The 22,863-nt window shown below is 34.6% G+C and overlaps 1 protein-coding gene across 4 annotated transcripts in view; it reads right to left on the bottom strand.

Moving 5' to 3' along the window:
• LOC115232418 (vitamin D3 receptor) overlaps positions 1-22,863 on the bottom strand; it is an 822,423-nt gene that overhangs the window by 15,671 nt on the left and 783,889 nt on the right. For 3 of the 4 annotated variants that reach the window (XM_036514413.1, XM_029802281.2, XM_036514416.1), the window contains 4 exons: positions 22,283-22,348; positions 7,929-8,093; positions 1,584-1,701; positions 45-511 (listed from right to left, as the gene is read on the bottom strand). In XM_036514413.1, the coding sequence (XP_036370306.1) occupies positions 45-511; positions 1,584-1,701; positions 7,929-8,093; positions 22,283-22,348 (816 nt within the window). The remainder of the gene's footprint in view (positions 1-44; positions 512-1,583; positions 1,702-7,928; positions 8,094-22,282; positions 22,349-22,863) is intronic. The other variant, XM_029802282.2, reaches the window with a different exon arrangement.

Raw genomic sequence — 22,863 nt, 5'->3', positions numbered from 1 at the left:
ACATCTCGATAAACAAAATATAAATGAGAAAAAATTATAATTACTCTGAAAATGGATATACGATCTTCTTTGGGCAGCTTTTGAAAGTCTGGAATGTATTTCATGAAATTGATAAGTCTACATATGAACACATTACTAAGGACAAAAAATTCCTTAGTGTTTTTAGGTATTACAAAAGCCCCACTGGGGTAGTTTTCATTAAATGTGTTTTCATGTTCTTGGACGACCATGCGAATATATGTAATTGTTTGTGAAGTTGATTCCGACACTTCTAAGGTATTCCAAAACAGGTGATGGCTGACTGGATATTTGTCTGCAGGATAGACCCAGGTTTTTAAGTTTGGGACGTCGAGCGCGGGCTCAGCGTCTTCATATGGTGGCTGCATATATTCAAATGAGCTGATACTGGATGCTGATGGAGATGGTGATGAGTTATTATTATTATTTAATGGGGTATTACTTTGTTGTGATGAACTAAGTCTTTGTCTCCGTTTTGCAAGCTGTTCTTCATCTGTAAGAAAGAAAAAAATAATAGAAATATTTACTTTGACAAGACAAAGGACCAGTTTAATTATAAAAAAAAAGGGTAGGGAAGTGAAACACAAACAAGTGAATTGACTCAAAATGGTCATGAAAATATTATGTCATCATGGAAGATTTAGTAGACGCTTGATGTATGGTGAGTTTACTCAGGGGTTAGACTGCTATGCACACATTATCACATGATATCTTTAATCAGAAATAGATTCTACATATAATAAAAGGCAGCCTGAAATAAATGGGAGACTCTTCAATGAGGCCAAATATTAAAGTAGCTTCTCAAGACTCAGAGGTTGGGCTGAAGACAACACTACTATGGAACTGACAACAATGATAGAACTGTAGAACCTGTTTCCAATTTAGTGGATTCAGTCATTTTCCCCAAAGACAGAACATAGTATCAATAAAAAGATATGAACTGCTAATCTCTTAGATGGTTGTCAGATACTCCATTACTAGCATATATATTTTATGAGCCACTGAGATTCCCCCTAAGGCAATTTACATTACCCCTGATACAATTTGAACCAGATATATATATAAATGAATAAAAACAACAATTATGCTATGACTAAAGGTTGATATATGTTTTTTCTGGCAGTATAATGCTTATTCGTTTTTTTTTTTTTTAAACTGAGTTTACTCATGATTTCAAAACAATTCTAATGTAGAAATGCAAGAAAAGCTAACCAAATCTATGTTCTTTATTTGTTAACTTTATTTTACTGAAGATGCAACAGAGACATTGAATCCCAGTTATCATAGCAATTTCTATATACTTTGAGGAGTACACTTTCCCTGGAAGCCTATATGAGGATATGTACTTAGCACTGGAAGTTAATGAAACAATTGGCAGAACTATAGCTTTTCATTAGAACCATTTGTTCAAAGGTAGTTAAAGAGGATACAAAAAGCCAAAAATAATCTTCAAATAGTCATTTTATCAACTTTAGAAACTCATTTTGACATGTCTCAAGAAAGGATGTATATATTCAAGAGTCAATCGCTCTAGAAAAGGGAAACTAACAGGTAATGTTACTCACTTAATATCCAGTCCTTTTTCATACCAACAGCAAAACATTTCTTTAAACGACAACTTGAGCAGAATTTTCGAGTATGTGGGTCTAATCTACAGTTACCATCAAATGTACAGTTAAACACCTGCAAAACAAAGTCAATCAACAATGGATTACAGTTATGGAGATAACAACTGGCAAAGAAAATACCAATTATAGTCCTATTGTTTTTTTACACTGAAGGGCATGTAGCTTTACTCTGTATGCTGGCTATGGTGAAAAAGACTTAGTGATGACTATTACTGAGAAGACTAAGAATAAAGTATTTCCTCTGGCCAAGCTCTCGTCAATTTTTTCAAGTACTGTATGATAAGAGAAATGCTATATCATTTATTTTTATATTTACTTGTTTCAGTCATTTGACTGCAGCCATGCTGGAGCACCACCTGTAGTCACCCCCAGGACTTATTCTTTCTATTGGTCTCTTTTGCCAAACTGCTAAGTTACAGAGATGTAAACACACCAACATTGGTTGTCAAGCAATGTTGGGGGGGACAAGCACAGACACACAAAATATATATATATATATATATATATATATATATATATATATATATATATATAAAACGGGCTTCTTTCAGTTTCTGTCTACCAAATCCAGTCACAAGGCTTTGGTCAGCCTGAGGCTATAGTAGAAGACACTTGCCCAAGGTGCCACAGAGTGGAACTAAACCTGGCACCATGAGGTTGGGAAGCAAGCTTCTTACGACACAGCCACGCTGCGCCTAGAAAATTTGTTGAAGTAAAAATGGTGAATTTTCCATGACTAAGGGACTGCTCTAGATATGCAAATGTAGGCCACAGCCTACAACTGAGAAAGAGGACATTTGATCTTGGTATTCAGAATAAACTGAAATCTGTTTTTTTTTTCTTTTTGGGATTTGCCCAATATGGATGTTTCCCTTTTGGCACAGATGTATTTGCCCACACATGTTATTTCATTGTTTTCTTTTTTTCTTTCCTTGCCTGTTTCCCACACTCTCTGTAAAACATTACAGTTTTGCAGCTTTGTAATATCCCCCATCAACTGCCATTGGGCAATGAAGAATTACTGTTGCTGTTGTTGTTATTGGAAAGTTACTACAGATTAGATTTCTTGGATTTGCTTAGGCAGAATTGCAAGAATAACATCTATTACTTCCCTTCAGGCACACTTTTTAACTGTAGTTAGGTTTCTTAGGATAAAAGCAAACTTTTTTTACCTATGAAAATATACAGTAGTTGTGAACACTCGTCATAAGTAAATAAATAAGATGATAATAAGAATATAAATGCTGTAAGAGCCCCAGGGAGTGATTTAAGAACTGGTGCTTATCTCCAGTTTCATAATGCAAAATTGAATAATTCTGCTTCAAAACAGACAACAACCAACTAAATACGTAACATTACTAGATGATTTCATGCCTGGTAATAGGAGACTAAGAAATATAGAATTACATGTTCTTATCAAATGCACAACAAAATGCCTACAGAGGATTTGAACTTAAAACGTCATGTCCACTTGGCCATTTCACTGTGCAGATGATAATGATTTCTGACTTTGGCAAAAATTCTGTAGTAATCTTTTATCTTTCATTTGTTTCAGTCATTAGACTGTGGCCATGCTGGAGTTGTACAATCAATAACATTTATCCCAGTACTTGGGTGTAATTATATGGTCAACCTCAGGATGGAAGGCATAGCAGACCCTGGCAGAATTTGAAATGAGAATATAAATTGATACAACCATATACTGAAAGGTACTTTTTCCAACACTCTAAAATTCCTGGCACACACATATACACATGCACAAATATATGTAAACCACAACCATCACTTATAAGTGAGTATGAGTAAGTAGTATCTACTATTTTTTCTACTAATTGTTTAATGTGGGTGTCTGTATTGTCATAATTACTTGCTTTATAGTTTGTATACACTAAATATACACTGGATGAAGGCTCAATATTAAATGCAGAGTTGAAATAATATTTGTCGTTAATAATTTTTATTATCAATAGTGACTACTTCAAAGTTTCACTGATGCTAGCTTCTCAAAACAGAGATGCAAAATGTACTATTAAGGTCTTCTGTAGTAAAGTATGATTTATTAAGCCTGAAAGAATCATCTAATATCAGTTTAATAGTTAAGCCTTTAGCTTCCATATTCACATTGCTTAAAGAGTTGTGGCAGGATTTTTTGCAGTTGTTATCATTTACCTTTTGCTTGTGGACATGCTGGGGCAGTGCTCTGAAGAGTTTTTAGTTGAACAAATTGACCTCAGTAATTTTTTAAAGCCTGGTACTTATTCTATTGATCTCTTTTGACAAACCACTAAGTTACAGGGACATAAACTGACACCAGTTACCAAGCAGTGGTGGGGGACACACATACTTGTGTGTGTGTGTGTGTGTGTGTGTGTGTGTGTGTGTGTGTGTGGTGTGTGTGTGTGTGTGTGAGTGTGGGTGTGTGTATATATATATATATATATATATATCATCATCATCATCGTTTAACGTCTGCTTTCCATGCTGGCATGGGTTGGACGATTTGACTGAGTACTGGTGAACCAGATGGTTGCACCAGGCTCCAATCTGATCTGGCAGAGCTTCTACAGCTGGATGCCCTTCCTAACACCAATCACGCTGAGAGTGTAGTGGGTGCTTTTACATGCCACCGGCACAAGAGCCAATCAAGCAGTACTGGCAATGGTCAAGCTCAAATGGTGTTTTTTTACGTGCCACCTGCACAGGAGCCAGTCCAGCAGCACTGGCAACGACCTTGCTTGAATGTATTTTCAAGGTGCCACTGGTAACGATCATGCTCAAATGGTGCTTTTTATGTGCCACCGGCACGGAAGCCAGTCAGCAGCTCCGACAACGATCATACTCAGATGGTGCTCTTAGTGCTCCACTAGCACAGATGCCAGTCATTGAATTTAATTTCGATTTCACTTGCCTCAACAGGTCTTCACAAGCAGAGTTTAGTGTCCAATGAAGGATAGATATGCATAAGTGGGCTGGTTACATCCCTGGCATAAGCCACAGGTTATGGTCTCACTTGGCTTGCTGGGTCTTCTCATGCACAACATATATATATATATATATATATATGTCAATTCAAACGAACAATTAAAAAACAGGGAATAAAGAAAGAAAAAATGTGAGGACGTGCACAAGAAATATATTAATATATACATATGATGAGTTTTCAAGTTCAATCTGCCAAATCCAGTTACAAGGTTTTGGTTGATCTGGGGCTATAAAAAAAAGCACTTGCCCAAGGTGCCATGTAGTGGGATGGAACTCGGAATCACGTAGTTGGGAAACAAACTTCTTACTACACAGCCATGCATGTGCTTAGAGATAGAATTTGAAAGGAGTGTGTTAAGTGTGTTTATCTATCTCATAAGGTTTTGATTTTGATTGTGGTTTACAAATTAATTGCTAGTATTTTTTAACTGTATTAATCTTATGGCTTTTAATCTTTTACTTGTTTCAGTCATTTGACTGTGGCCATGCAGGAGCACCACCTTTAGTCGAGTAAATCGATCCCAGGACTTATTCTTTGTAAGCCTAGTACTTATTCTATCAATCTCTTTTGTCGAACCGCTAAGTTACGGGGACGTAAACACACCACCATTGGTTGTCAAGCGATGTTGGGGGGACAAACACAGACACGCACACACAAACACACATATACATATATATATATATATATATATACACACGACTGGCTTCTTTCAGTTTCCGTCTACCAAATCCACTCACAAGTCTTTGATCGGCCCGAGGCTATAGCGGAAGACACTTGCCCAAGGTGCCATGCAGTGGGACTGAACCCAGAACCATGTGGTTGGTCAGCAAGCTACTTACCACACTGTTCTGAGGTGGATATTTTTTATCTAAACTGGTAGAGATATGTTGTCCTGTACATTTTATTTATTCACTTTAGTCTTACATTGTAGCACCAAGTAATTTGTCATCTGATATCTCTCTGTATATGGAATAAGAAAATCTATAAATTTGGGGTTGATAAACTGAGATATAGATTTTAAATCCTTTATACCTGGATAATGAGAAGGCCAGTTCTACTTAGACGATAAAGAAAGCATGATAATTGTTAAAGAGGAAGCATGTGTGTGTGAGAGAGGGAGAGAGTGGGAGGGAGAGAAAGATAGAGAGAGGGAGAGAAAGAAGTATTATAAGTAAGAGAAGATGAAATGAGTATATATATATATACATATAGGATTTTCAGCTATAAATATCTTATTATTCAAAGACACACACTGACAGACTCATACTATCACAGGCCCACACTAACATATTCACAATATGCACACATATGTACACAAACCAGTGCATACATATAAACACATACAGAAACATTTAATGCACACAATTGAAATATGGTCGCAAAGGTTCATGCTGAAAAAAAACGTAAACATAACAAAACACACAAATGGGAAACAAAAAGAACTGGATAGAAAGAACACAAAATAAGTAGAGTAAAATATAACACAGGTTTCCATGTTCTTCAACTAACCTTTTTCTTCAGAGCATTCCGCCTGAAAAAAGCTTTACAAGACTCACAAGTGACAGCATCAAAATTATAGCCAAGGGCAACATCATTGCAAACACGACAAATCAACTTGGTGCCATCTTTTGGTTTTGGTCTTCGTTTTTGCTCTTTTATGTTTCCTTTTGTTTGCTGTAAATAAACAAAATATACATTCAGTTTGGCTATGTTTTGATAAATGATAGAATTTTCATGTATATTTTTCTTTATATGTAAATATATGTTATTTATCTACATATCAATTATAATATATATGCCACCATATATATGTGTGTGTGTACATATATAAATATGTGTGTGTATATATATATATATATATATATATATATGTCAATTCAAACGAACAATTAAAAAACAGGGAATAAAGAAAGAAAAAATGTGAGGACGTGCACAAGAAATATATTAATATATACATATGATGAGTTTTCAAGTTCAATCTGCCAAATCCAGTTACAAGGTTTTGGTTGATCTGGGGCTATAAAAAAAAGCACTTGCCCAAGGTGCCATGTAGTGGGACGGAACTCGGAATCACGTAGTTGGGAAACAAACTTCTTACTACACAGCCATGCATGTGCTTAGAGATAGAATTTGAAAGGAGTGTGTTAAGTGTGTTTATCTATCTCATAAGGTTTTGATTTTGATTGTGGTTTACAAATTAATTGCTAGTATTTTTTAACTGTATTAATCTTATGGCTTTTAATCTTTTACTTGTTTCAGTCATTTGACTGTGGCCATGCAGGAGCACCACCTTTAGTCGAGTAAATCGATCCCAGGACTTATTCTTTGTAAGCCTAGTACTTATTCTATCAATCTCTTTTGTCGAACCGCTAAGTTACGGGGACGTAAACACACCACCATTGGTTGTCAAGCGATGTTGGGGGGACAAACACAGACACGCACACACAAACACACATATACATATATATATATATATATATACACACGACTGGCTTCTTTCAGTTTCCGTCTACCAAATCCACTCACAAGTCTTTGATCGGCCCGAGGCTATAGCGGAAGACACTTGCCCAAGGTGCCATGCAGTGGGACTGAACCCAGAACCATGTGGTTGGTCAGCAAGCTACTTACCACACTGTTCTGAGGTGGATATTTTTTATCTAAACTGGTAGAGATATGTTGTCCTGTACATTTTATTTATTCACTTTAGTCTTACATTGTAGCACCAAGTAATTTGTCATCTGATATCTCTCTGTATATGGAATAAGAAAATCTATAAATTTGGGGTTGATAAACTGAGATATAGATTTTAAATCCTTTATACCTGGATAATGAGAAGGCCAGTTCTACTTAGACGATAAAGAAAGCATGATAATTGTTAAAGAGGAAGCATGTGTGTGTGAGAGAGGGAGAGAGTGGGAGGGAGAGAAAGATAGAGAGAGGGAGAGAAAGAAGTATTATAAGTAAGAGAAGATGAAATGAGTATATATATATATACATATAGGATTTTCAGCTATAAATATCTTATTTATTCAAAGACACACACTGACAGACTCATACTATCACAGGCCCACACTAACATATTCACAATATGCACACATATGTACACAAACCAGTGCATACATATAAACACATACAGAAACATTTAATGCACACAATTGAAATATGGTCGCAAAGGTTCATGCTGAAAAAAAACGTAAACATAACAAAACACACAAATGGGAAACAAAAAGAACTGGATAGAAAGAACACAAAATAAGTAGAGTAAAATATAACACAGGTTTCCATGTTCTTCAACTAACCTTTTTCTTCAGAGCATTCCGCCTGAAAAAAGCTTTACAAGACTCACAAGTGACAGCATCAAAATTATAGCCAAGGGCAACATCATTGCAAACACGACAAATCAACTTGGTGCCATCTTTTGGTTTTGGTCTTCGTTTTTGCTCTTTTATGTTTCCTTTTGTTTGCTGTAAATAAACAAAATATATATTCAGTTTGGCTATGTTTTGATAAATGATAGAATTTTCATGTATATTTTTCTTTATATGTAAATATATGTTATTTATCTACATATCAATTATAATATATATGCCACCATATATATGTGTGTGTGTACATATATAAATATGTGTGTGTATATATATATATATATATATATATATATATATATATATATATATATATGTGTGTGTGTGGGAGAGGGTGTATGTGTTTGTGACCATGGTGGAGAGATATCAAATAAAAATGATGACAATATATAACTTATATAATATATTCATAATTCATTTTATTAACTAATCTTTAAGTTCCTTGAACCCTAGTATTTTATTTTCTCTTTGTGTGCGTGTATGTGTTTGGTTAGTCAGAATTCAAACTGGCAATCCCACCAAGAAAGATGATTTGCGAACATCCTACAAGATGAAAAATATAACTTGTCAAAATATATATGTTAGGAAGGGCATCCAGCTGTAGAAACATTGCCAGATAAGACTGGAGCCTGGTGCAGCCTCTGGCTTCCCAGATCCCCGGTCGAACCGTCCAACCCATGCTAGCATGGAGAACGGACGTTAAACGATGATGATGATGAGATATATATATATATATATATATATATATCGTAAATATCAATTTAAATATACAACCAAAAGAGCTACTAAGTCTCATGCGATTATGATACTTGATCAGGTATATTTATAAAATATGTTAAAGCAATCTGTTTATACGTTAACTACAACACATAAACAGAGCTTGAAACATTGCTTTAAGATACATGTTGCATTTTATAAATATGCCTGTTCAAGTATCATAATAGCATGAAACTATTGGTAGTTCTTTTGGTTGTGCATTTAAATTGATATATATATATATATATATATATATATATATATATATATGGGCATGCAAATGCATTTGCAGTATTTGTAGTCTCTGTCCATCGTGTTTGTTGTTAATTTAACTGTTTCAAACGTTCACACTGTGGAAAGATAAGTCATTATAAAAATTTGCTGTCTTGGTATTGTCTAGCCTTATTTTTAAATACATATTTTGCAAATGTGTGAAACAACACTCTTCTTGGAATTACTAACAAATGGTGAACGATTTCTTGTGACAACTGGAGAAGTACATTCATATGCAACCACCAATTCCATTTTTTCTTTGGTTGTCAGGGCACACAGAAAGATAGACAGAAGTTGAGATTCCCTAGTTGTCAGCATCGCTGCATCCACCATTAAATAGATGTTAGTGTCTAGGAGGTGGGGGTCTTAGGTTTGTCATACTACTACATTCATTTATTTTCCAAAATACAAAACTTTACAGCTAAATTCACAGAGCATGAATATTTCATAAATATACACAAATTCAAATGTGAAACAAAGAATAAATTATGTTCTACCTTACATCATATTTAAAACTGCATACTAACTTTGCAAAGATATCATCTTTAAATGAGGAATTTTAATGAGTACAGTGTTCCAGTATAAAATGTGTATATACAGAAGTCAAAGACAGATAAGTGAGAACGTGGATGAGTATGTGAGTTGTGTGTGTGTGTGTGCGTGTGTGAGAGAGTGAGAGAGAAAGTTAGAGTGAAGCAAAGAATAGGAGAGGGCATACAACTCTATTAGAGTGATCAATCTTTCTTCCCCATCTCCCTGTGTTTCATCCCAGAGAATACCTCACGCCTAAGTTGGGTTTTTTTTTTCCTTTTTGCTCATGTATTATTCTAGGATGATTTCAGATCTGTATAGAAGACTTTGGATTTTTTGAAAAATGATAGTGAAGTTTCCAAGGCAAACAACCAAACACTGAAGCTTATATAAATATATGTATGCATGCATAGGTACAAACAATATTTATACATATCTATATATCTATGTGTACACACAAATATATATATATATAAATATATATATATATATATATATATACATGTGTGTATATACATATACATGTATATAAATATATGAATACATGTACATACATGTATACAAATATATATATATACATGTGTATATACATATACATGTATATAAATATATGAATACATGTACATACATGTATACAAATATATATATATACATGTGTATATACATATACATGTATATAAATATATGAATACATATATGTAACCATTGGTTGCCTTGGTTGTGATAACTCACAAATAAAGAATATTTAACTACCAATGCAATATTTAGCACTCATTCTCATTGTTTGATATTAACATGTATATAATCATTTTTGTGGCTGAGGCCATTACTGCCTGACTGGCACCTGTGCCAGTGGCATGTAAAAAGCACCATATGAGTGTAGTCATTGCCAGTGCTGCCTGACTGGCACCTGTGCTAGTGGCATGTAAGAAGTACCATTCAGATGTGGATGATACCAGCGCCACCTGACTGGTGCCCATACTAGTGGTTCATACAAAGCACCCACTACACTCTCCAAGTGGTTGGCGTTAGGAAGGGCATCCAGCTGTAGAAACCTTGCTGAATCAGATTGGAGCCTGGTGCAGCCTCCTGGTTTGCCTATCCTCAGTCAAACTGTCCAACCCATGCCAGCATGAAAAGCCGACATTAGATGATGAGGATGATGATGATATACACACTCATATACACTTATATATTTATATATATGTATGTACACACACACACACAGATGTATGTATACATATGTATATCCTTATATCCTTTACTGTTGTATGTCCACCAAAGTTATAAATATCATTGGGAATGCTGAAAATAAAGAACACAGAGCTTTCAAGTAAAAACTACTAGTGTGGTATCTGTTTTGTCCAAGATGTACACAGACAATCTCTCACTCTTAGAAATACAGTGAACCAGTGAATGGTTTATTGGAAACCTGTAACTAACAGCATTATTATTTACCAAATGCTATAAATGAAATAAACAAGTTAAACAAACCAATTTTGGTCAATGTAGCGTAAGTGCTATTAATCAAATAATTTGTATTTTTATAGTTTTCTGAGAAATTCTTACAAGTTCTGATAAGCAGCAGAATAGCTGACCTAAGAAAAATAGGAAAATACAATAGTGAAGTACTTGAGGTAAGTTTTATGGTTTTTGAAATAATATTTTCTGAAACCGGTATTAAGTTTATAAGGAAAGAGGAGTTATAGTCAATTGAATTGATTGCTACTTATTTTAACAGTCTGTAGTGACGACTAGCACAGTCAAATCAATTATAGTTACACATTTGTCCAAGGTCGTATGTTATTTAGCTCAGGTGAAAGGCAAATGAATTCTGCCTGAGCAGATCTTTGATAAAAACCATTCCAGCTGTGACAATCTCATCTTTCTGCCTGGGTACATTGCAATAAGGACCCAATTATAGACTGTTTCTCTTTTAAATTTGGAGATTTGGCTTCTATATATAGGTCTAGCAACAGTATAGAGGCTACCTCAGTGACTCACAAAATCCCAAGTTTCTATGGGAACATAAACTTAATTCGATTTTTTTCCAAGTATGTGAACTTATTTTATCCAGTTTCTACAGAACATATAGGAATGACATTAAATAGTGCAGATAAACAACCATTTCTACAATTTCTTCACCTTCATATCTAAAATGATGATTTCAAACATAGGCACAAGGATATAAATTTTGAGGTGAGTACAGGTGATCAAACTGAATCCCAGGACTTCAGTGCTACTTATTGTATCAACCTCTGGAAAGATAACATCAAAACTGAACATGGCAGGATTTGAACTCAGAATGCCATGAGTTGTAACTAAATACTGCAAGGCAATTTGTCCACTGCTCTACTAATTCTGCCATTCACTAGATATATTTGATATATATAGCAATTTTAATCAATCATCCTATAAATCCCTATACAACTCAATTATCACAAATCTTTTTTCACTCAGTTATCCTATAAATTTATTTTTGCTCAATTACTCCATTGTTTTAAACATACCTGGACAATGTAATGTATCTAAATGTTTCAAACTCTGATTGGCAATTATCAGCTGGATTGCATGACAGTAAGTAAATGAAATTGAAGTCACAAATTAGAATAATTAAATAAATAAGCAAACTGAAAGCAAACAAAAATGGAAGTCAATGATGACATGTATTTTCTTTCTTTTTCTTTTTCTTCTTCTTCTTTTTGTCTGTTTGTTAAATTTCAATTTGGCATTCTAGTGTTCAAATGAAGTTTGAATAACTGCGTTCTTATTCATATGATATTGTGGTTAGTTGAATTGGTTAGAGTAAGGTGAGGGGTGGAAAAGAGAGATGTAAAGAAATTAAGCTAAAGAAACAGAGAAAGCAAGAAAATGAGTGAGAGGGGAGGAAGGGAAACTATTGGTAAAAAGAATGCACATGACAAAAGAGAGAGAGATGAGGAGAAAGGTATAAAGAGTAAAAGGGAGAAGAAATGTGAAGCAGAGAAGAGAGGGGAAGAAGGATGGGGAGGAAAGAAAGAAATCAATATAGACAGACTGATAAATAGACAGCCAAAGAGAGAGAGAGAGAGAGAGAATAAAGAGATAGAAAACATGAAAAATGAGGATATCTTAGGTTAGGCTTTCAGCTACAAGAATGGTAATATCTTTCATTGATTCTAAATTGCTTGAAAGTTTCAGTAATGTCTTAAGCTCCATCCACAAACCAACATGATGCACTTGCCTTACCTCTAATTTATTTCTGTATGCCTCACTAATTAATCTTTTACTGATTCCTACCAAATTCTCTCAAAAGATCTTTGCTGGATTCATTTTAACAAGAAAAGAAAAACCCTTTGTTCTGCGACCCACATTAGACCTTCTCATAAATCTGGGACAGTGCTGCTACTACATATACACATAGATATTATAGACTGAGTTTCGAAGATCATAAAGCTTATAGGTGCAGACTCCTCTTCTCCCAATTAACAAACTATAACCACTGATTCACAGATGCATGCTGAAGTACGACAAAATGCCAGAAGCATATTTGAACTCATGGTCTGTGAGTAGGTATTCTAATTGTATTTCTGCTTAGCCATTTCAACCCTTCAATCTACAATAGAGGGAGAAAGACTGTATGGTCACTGGCCCTGCTAAAATTAGCAGCCAAATCTTCAAATTACATTTTACCATCTTAAAAGAGTTAAGAACACATTGGATAATGTTGTCATATATATATTCAATTAGAGGTTGAATTAGCCTCATTAAGGAATGTTATCATCCAATGAATTACTGGTTTAATACCCAATACGTGTTGTGAATAATAACATTCATAAAACAATGGGATTATATATAAATTATGGTTTATAATCATTCAAGAGAAAGTAAGAAAATTGAGATAAAGCATTTAATAAAAATTTATTATCTGCTAAAATCATACACGGTCTCCTGCAGCTGTTTCAATTAGGCCTAATAGATTGAATAGTAATTAATAAAATCATTAAAATAGGCAAAATCTCTTCAGAGGGATAGAAAAAATATGTACCGTTAGGTTTTTAAGTGTTGTATTTTAAAATCATCACACAATTTCTGAATAAAAAACAGTATGGCCTTTGATAATGGAACTGACATTTGAAGATTGATATCAGGCTACAGACTAGCAGTACTTATTAACACAAGACAATGAAAGAGTCTCTGTATGATCACTCAACTTGCTTGAAATAACAGCCAAGCTGTTCTCAAATCACAACCTACTTTCAAAAATAACTATGGATGCACTTTGTCTGAAAGTAAGAGACAGGAAGATCATGGTTCGAATATTTTTGATGATGCATGTTATGCATCTGAACTGCAGAGAAAAGTTTGGTATTTTTAATATGGTGAAAATTATTTATGGAAGAATGTGGCTCCATATTCTTTCTTGCTGAAGCAAGAGATGATAGTACAAAATGGTAGTAAAACTCTAAAGTTAACTAGAAATTGAGAAAAAAAAATTAAGTCATGGATCCAGTCAATATAATAGAGAAATAAACAAAAAGGTTGAAGATGACAGATAATCAAAAAGATAAAAGAAAGAAATTAAAATCAGAATAATCAACTTGATGAATGGGTAAAAGAAGAAAATAAAGAACTGAAATTAAAGATTATAAAAAACTGAAAGGTGAAGAACATGAATATATATATACTCTATGTGTATATGTGTGTGACCTAGAGTAATGTGGTGGTTGACTAATATAGTAGACAAAACCATTAGAGGAAAGAAACAGGCCTGGAAAGTCTGGAAGAATTGGGGTAGCAGGGAACTGTACCAGATAGCCAGAAGGGAAGCTGGGAGACAGGTATACATAGCCAAGGGAGAAGCAGAAAATAAGAAGTTTGCCAATGTTCAGTGATGTGAGGACCAAAGGATTGCAGGATAGTGTGTGAGAGAAAATTGTGATGTCATAGGAGAGAAATGTGTCCACATGGATGATTGTGCACTTGCTTTTAGTGATTCTGCAAAGAAAGAGGCTTGGAGAAGCCATTATGAAGAGCTGCTGAATGTAGAGAATGAATGGGAGGAGGAGAGCCTGCCAAATTTTGACCCAGTCAAGGGATCAGCTACCCGAATATATAACACCCTGGTAGATAAAGCAATTAAGGATATGAAGTTAGGAAAAGCCCCCGGCCTATCAAGAATCACTGAAGAGATGCTTAAAATATCTGGTGGTGTGGGTTATGGCCTAGTCACCCATATTGTAAACCAGGTAGTTCACAAAGGAGTCATACCCAATGACTGGCGTAGCAGCACCATTGTCAACTGCTACAAAAGTAAAAGTGATGCGTTTGATAGAAATAACTACAGGGGTATTAAACTAGGTCACAGAGAAGGTCATAGACCAACTAATTAGGGAGAGAGTTTGCTTAGATGAGATGCAGTTTGGTTTTGTGCCAGGTAGAAGCTCCACTGATGCTATATTTCTGGTAAGGCAACTGCAGGAGAAATACCTAGCCAAAGATAAACCTCTGTACTTGGCTTTTGTTGACTTGGAGAAAGCCTCTGACAGGGTCTCCCAATCCCTTATCTGGTGGGCAATGCTGAAACTGGGGATCGACGAGTGGTTAATAAGAGCTGTACAGATCCTGTACAGGGATGCTGTTAGTAAGGTAAGGGTCAGCAATGAGTATAGTGAAGAATTCCGGGTAGAAGTAGGGGTTCACCAAGGATCAGCTCTCGGTCCCCTTTTATTCATCATAGTCCTCCAGGAAATAATAGAGGAATTCAAGACAGGTTGCTCCTGGGAGTTCCTCTATGCTGGTGACCTTGCTCTTATAGTGGAATCAGTACCAGAACTAGAGAAGAAATTTCAGGTGTGAAAGCAAGGTTTAGAATCAATATTGCAAAATTTCAGGTGTGAAAGCAAGGTTTAGAGTCAATATTGCAAAAACCAAAATCCTAGTAAGTAGGAAGGCGAACACCTCACAAATCCCTTCAGGTAGGTGGCCCTGCTTGATCTGTAGAAAAGGTGTAGGTAGAAACTCCATAAGATGCACTCAGTGTAAGCTATGGACACATAAGAGGGGAAAAAGTGTGACTTATAGCCGAATATATATGGTATATATGTATATGCATTTATTTATATACGTGTGTGTGTGTATACACGTATATATATATATATATATATATATATATATATATATGTATATATGTATATACACTACCGTCAGAAATTAATTAGCACCCTTGATTTGCTCTTCACTCAAGGTATGTGCTGTCACCTAGTGGCCATATCTCGAACTATTGCTTTGTTGCGAGTTCACTGTTGCGCAGAACGATGACGTAACTTTGTTTGCAGAGCAGTTTGAGAGTCTACAGCCTTATGATGTTGACATAGCAGTGCAACAACTTGGAGTGCGGATGCAGACAAATCTTCCTTTGTTTAATAGATATAGGTAGCGCCTCGCAAGGACCGAAATCACACCATACTAAGTTTTCTCATCGCGTAAGACGTTTTGAACAGCTCATAGGTTAATTGATTTAACCTATTTAATGTAGAAATTTGAGAAGTGCTAATTAATTTCTGACGCAAGTGTATATACACACACACATACACATATATATATCTCATCATCATTGTCAACATTTAATGTCTATTCCATGCTTCATAGGTTGAATAGTCTTGACAAGATTTAACAGATTCATTGGCTGTGGAGCAGTAACCATGCAGCCTGTAAAACTAAGATCTGAGTTGGTGTACAATAGTGTAGGAGGTGGTTTCATGATGTGGGATGTGGGGTTAAAATGAGAGAGAAGAGGGCAAAAGGAAGATCAGGAGAAGGGAGACATATGGTGAAAGATATGGCAGCTCAGGAGGGTGATCAATGTAAAATGTGGGTGGAGAAGTCTTAAAAATGAAAGATAGATTACAGCAAAATGGCTCTGGGCAGCAAGAGGAGTAAGTGGTATCAGGGTAAAAAAGTATCAGGAACCAGCTAAGGCAGAGCATGGCTGTGTGGTTAAAAAATTCTCTTCTCAACCAGAATGGTTTCATGTTCAGTCAACTACATAGCAATTTGGACAAGTCTTTTCTACTATAGCCCTGAGCCAACTAAAATCTTCTATGTGGATTTGATAGACAGAGACTGAAAGAAAGCCATCATATATATATATGTGTGTGCGCATCTCTCCTTGTGGTGACATCATGGGATAATTATAAATGAGTGGTGTCACTATCACACATGCAGCATCGTTTGTTTCCAGTCTTTCATGAAATATTGCTTGGAAATGAGTAAGGGTTGGCCTCGGTGAATTGCATCTGCCTCAAAAAATTCAGTCTGACCCCATCCAAGGATGGAAATGTGAATGTTTAAATGATGATGATAAGATATTGATATACATAAATTTGTGACTATATGCACACACACTTATACATTCACACATACAGAAATATATATATTTATATGCATATATATATATATATATATATATATATATATATATATATATATATATATACATATATCTATATTCTGGTAGTATTTAAGTATCTACATGTTGTATTGTCAAAATTTAAAATTTTCAAGCTTTATTTTTTAGTTCTATGTAAGATTTTCATTAACATCTTAAAAACTTACAAACACCCTTCTCAATTTTAGAATATATTATTTTAATAAGTATGTGTCTAAGCATTCTGTCTATTCTAAGTAAAAATATTTTCAAGCGTTATTTTCAAGTTCTAAATAAAACTTTATTAATCTCTTAGAGACTTACAGTCTCCCTTCTCTATTTTCCCACCCAGCCACCCACCTATCTTAATGTTAGATGTTTGATATATGGTCTGAAAACTAAATTGTGTGTGTCTGTGTGTGCACATGGATGCATGCACATGTGCATACACACATGTAAAGCAATATAGCTTTTTTAATAACAAAGAAAATAAATTGTAAAAAATCAATAAAATTCTTAATGTACAGTTCTAAATTACAAAGAACCCTTACAAACAGAAACTATTTCTCAAAAATCCTCTTAATCAACTATTGACAGTTAACAAGTGAAGAAACAAAGACTTAAAAATGACCCAAGCCACCACTGAATTTTTACTGACCCTATCTCTATGGTCAAGCGAAAAGCATAAACAATAAATCACTTTAGAGAATTAATTTCTCAAATCAAATCAGCTATATGCCACATCATAGAGACAATTAGTTCAGTCATTATATCCTTGCCTTTTACATGCACAAATAATTCAAGTGAAAAATTTCTTAAAATTGTTGAAATTGTAGCCCAATATCTTCATCCTCTAGATGCTAAAACCTTTTTCTTTGAACATATTGATCCATAACATTTTTTTATCACAATCTTTCTCAACAAATCACATGCACTCTTCTTGTATCAGAAAGCCAGAAGCTGACACTGACTTGAGGATCAGAGTGTTTTGTAGCTTTTTCAGTCATTTGTCCACTCAACAGCCTTGTCTGTGTGTATATTCATTGAACAAATATGTGTGTGTGCATAATTTGTTCAGTGTATATTCATTTTGTTTTTTTTTTGGGGGGGGGAACGTTTTTCATTGATTCAGTTCACACAGCTGCAAGGGATGCACACCAGATCATTTGGGACCAATCTGCAATAGATGGACTTTGTATCCTAGGAAAAATTTATTTACCATCTCCATGGCATTATGAATCTTAAGCTGTCAAGGTTTAGGTAGTATTAAGAAAGTTTATACATAAACCTGTTGGACAAGGCAAGTGAGCTAATCTGCATACATTCTCGTCGTGCTAGTGCAAGTTTGCATCTGTTCTAAAAATTAAATATTTAGATAGGGAGAGAGATTGCTAAAGTTCCTAGTTGAGGAGCAACAGTTAAAGCAAATAAAGTGGAAAGCAACTATTGTAGTTGAGTAATCTGAGATTGACCATGGATTGAAGGACAAGGTGCAGTCCAGTGGTTTATTGTTCCTGATATATCGTGACTTTATTGAGTTGAAGTCCGCACTGCATGTTCAAACATGATGTAGGTTAATCATACAGTAAGCAATGTATCATTGCTTGCCATGATTCACTCTTTCCACTATTGTGCCTATTACAGTCTGATGGCCACCACAAAGTGGAGGAGACAGGCAAAGTGAACTTAGCCAGCATTCCCTTATCCCTGGGTGTCTGCTTTCCAGACCTAACAAACTGCTTTGGATTGACATCACCACATCACCATATGGTTATTGGGTGCATTTACCAAAGTTTATTCTATAGCAGACATTTGGAATAGTAACAAATAGTAACTGGCTCCCTCCCCATCCATATTTCTTGTTGAAACATTGAGCTTTAGATGATCAAGAAGTGGAATAAATTTTATGTTGTGTGGAAAAAAAACAGTCTAATGTCTTGAGTAGAACCCATTGCCAGAGAGGAAATTTAAATATCAACTAGTTTTCAAGGATCAATTAGGATTAGTAAGAAAGAGAGGAGGAAAGGAAGAGATAGAAGAAGCAAATATTAGTGGAGAGGAGAAATAATCAGTTTGAAAGGGAAAATAAAATAGCAGCAGATGTGAAAAACTGTAAGCAGAGGAGAGGAGATAATGATGGAGAAATACTGTACATTTGTACAAACACTAACATACATGGTTAGATAAAGGTAACACCATTCTTGGATCGAGTTTGCTTGAACTTACATGACCCTGATCCTCCAGCCATCTCAATTCTTCCATGGCATATAATAGTTCTTTTTCGCAACAGTCATTGTTATCTATTAACTAATCAATCTATGTCTTTGCAAAGTGTTCAAAGTGGGGTTGTCACTAACCAGCTCTTCCTTCCTTCTCCAACAATGTCCAACAAAACTAACTCATCTTTCTCTCATGGCATCTAAAATCTTAGGAAGTTTGTCATATAATCTTTCTTTGTTGAAGTGTTCTTTTCAGGAAACATTCAAAATATTATGTATGCATGTGTAGCTGCATACTTTCAAAGTAAGCTTCATCTCATAACATGCTTTGCTGTGTCATCAAATCCTTTTTAAAGAGACATAATTTTTGAGGGGCATTTAGGTCTCTCTTCAAATCTTGCCACTATCAATTTTGCCAGTCATCTTTCTAGGGGTCAATAACTCTAGAAATACAAAACTCAAGTACTGTTTATCTAATTAATTATGCTCTTCATACAAATCTTGTGGTTTAATGCTTATGTTAGAAATTATTAATAATTCAATATTACCACCTTAATTTGCTATGAAACCTAATAGTAATCTAACTCCAGCATCTCTCAAACCTCAGCTGTAAACCTAATTTAATCATTAAACTGATCAAACAGAAATGTAATAGTATACAGATAAATACCTTCAGGAAATCAGAGAAAGAATGATAATCTCAAGTCAGCAACGGAACTTACATGTGGATGCTAGATCTGCCAGAAATAGATGCCAACTAACCCTCAAATTACTTCCTGTTGTCTCAAAATAAAAAGGACACACTAGGTAGTTTAGGGTATACTATGTCTGAAGAAAAATTTGGAGTGGTCATGTTTAGATTGGCTATAGTTATGGGGATACCCAATCAAGACTGACCTAGGGTCAACAACAATAAAGAATGATCTTAACCTATTGCTTCCAGTGATAAACATCAATGTATCGTATAAGCATGTACTGAATTTCCAATTAAGATTGAAAATGTAACTGATCCAACTATAAATTTTTTAAGTAGTTATTCTGAAGATCATATTAGAATGTTACTTTTAGAATCAAATTGCTCATCTTTAAACCATGTTTTATTATACCATGTGATTAATTCAAACTGTATATGTATACATTCCTCACTCTGTGCTGGCTGTGAAATTAAGAAGTTCCCTTCACAAATATGTGGTTCTAGATTTGAACTGATATGCATGGTATCTTGAACAAGTGGACAAATGGAAACAATGTGGATTGTACCTATTCTAATACCTAGTATTAGATCTCTAACAGTTCATTCTGTTGCAAGCATTCAGACAGAGGATGTGGTTTCTTCTGATCTTTCCCATCTCTGCTCTCTGAATAAATCATTAAACTAAAATTATACATTCTGCGTAGATTCATCTAATTCACTTAGTTTTATCATACAACCATCTAAGAAACCATTACACTAACCTAATATGAATACAAAAATCAATCTTTAATATTTGTTTGTCTTCTACAAACTAAAACCAATCTCACAACACTGATGGTGGTAAAGGCATAAACTGAAGCTCAACTGAATAGTCATTTAGTAAAAGAAAAATAATACACCATCCTTACATTAACTAAATTGCTGAAAAATATAAATTTTGTTACTAGACATCCTACTTATAAAAAAATATTCAAAAAAGTAAATATATATATATATATATATATATTTACTTTTTATATATATGTGAAGGAAATGAGGTATGTTTTACTGGTTATGTAATGTCAGTGTGCATGAATGATGGTATGCAAATGACATGAGAGAAAAGCTGTAAGTGAAAGGAATAATATACAGTTTGCGGAAGTGAGAATTGCATTGGTACAGGCACGGGCATGTGAAGCATACTGCTGACAATAGTTGCATAAAGAAGTGCAAAGAATTCTCAATTAGATGATGACAATGGAAGAGGAAAACCTAGGAAGACATGGGATGAAGTGAAAATTAATCTTGAAATACTGATTGTCACAAAAGGTAACAAGATCTCAGGAAGTGATGATGTGTTGTTCTAGAGAAAACCTGCTTGTTTGCGAAAATGTGGCAGAGAGAATACTAAAGAGGAAGGCATTGGTGACTGGGGTGCTATCACAGCATTTAACCACTGATCCCCACCCACCTCCTATTCTCAATGCTCTTTCATTACAACTTGTCAATTCTCATTCCCTGGCCCATCCCCACAACCCCTACATCGCTTCAATGACCCTCCTCCCACAACATCTATGGATTCTTATCATCCTCATGTCTTTCATATCATCATCTTCCCATTTTCAGTTTCATAATGTAAGATGAAATTGGACCATCACTACTCAATCCGTCCACCATTCTTATTACTCAGATCCTCCTACTCTCTCTCTCTCTCTCTCTAATTTGTGACGCTACTTTTCCTTCTGTCCCTTCCATATTTCACTTCCAAAAGTGTCTATTCTGCTTCTCTCTCCACTACCACACACAATAAATCTCTTCCTCTCATCGCACTAAAACTTCTCTCAGCACTTCATCTAAAATCATCAATCACTCTCTACTTTGAGGGCCCTCTAATTTTACACATATCAAGACGATCTCATTAGTGCTGAGGCTATAAAATTAAAAAGCACCCCAGTAAGCTCTGAAAATTCATTAGCAAATTGAGTAGAGATTATGATAGGTTAAGAGAATTTTTAGTCTTGCTAGGAGTTGACAAACTCTTATAGTAGTGTAGCCATGCAAAATACACCCAGTATACTCTGTAAAGAGATCTGAGTTGATGCTGAGGCATTGGTGTATGACACAATCCTGTCTCTGACTGAATTCCTAACAAACTATCCAACTCATGTTAGTATAGGAAGCGAATGTAAAAAGATGATAATCATGATGATAATTGTATGTGTGTATAATGTTTCATCATCGTAGTTTGTATATATATATATATATATATATATATATATATATTACTGAGATATCAAATGAATTATATATATATTTACTAACAAAGATATGGCTATGTAAAAGGTATGTATATGGATAGACTGATAAGGGAGGAAACTTTCCCACTAAGACACATTAATTGTGTGCTAGTTGGCAAGTAAATACTCACAGTTGATGTACTGCTGTCAGGTTCACATGAATCGTCCGACCATTGTAAAAGCATAGACTGATCAGACTATAAGGAGAAAATGGGCAAGAAAAAGAGGCCAACTTTAACAATACTTATATATATATATATATATATATATATATATATACATAATCTATATATATATATATATATATATATATATATATATGACTGTATATGTATATATAAACATGAATAAATGAATGAATGAATACATATAACTATATGTAAAAGTGTATTGTTAAAGTTAGTCTTCTTCTATATTTTTTAAAAAAACAATGATAGCAACCGAGATAGCAATTATGTGTGGACATATAGAATCCAATATCCTAACGATAGAATATTTAAATTTTCTAGGCAAATATATTATGTATGTATACATGCTCACACACACGTGTGTATATGTATGTATACATATATGAATATGTATGTATATATGTATGTATGTGTGCATGTGTGTGTGTGTAATAGTGATGGGTATGGCTATGAGTTTAAGAAGTTCATTTTGCAACTATATGGTTTTAGGTTTAAATCTCACTGTGTTTCACTTAGATAACTAG

Source organism: Octopus sinensis, linkage group LG2 (assembly GCF_006345805.1).
Source record: "Octopus sinensis linkage group LG2, ASM634580v1, whole genome shotgun sequence".
Taxonomy (NCBI): Eukaryota; Metazoa; Mollusca; class Cephalopoda; order Octopoda; family Octopodidae; genus Octopus; species Octopus sinensis.
Note: the sequence above shows the minus strand (reverse complement) of the source record. Positions and strands in the feature narration are given on the sequence as shown.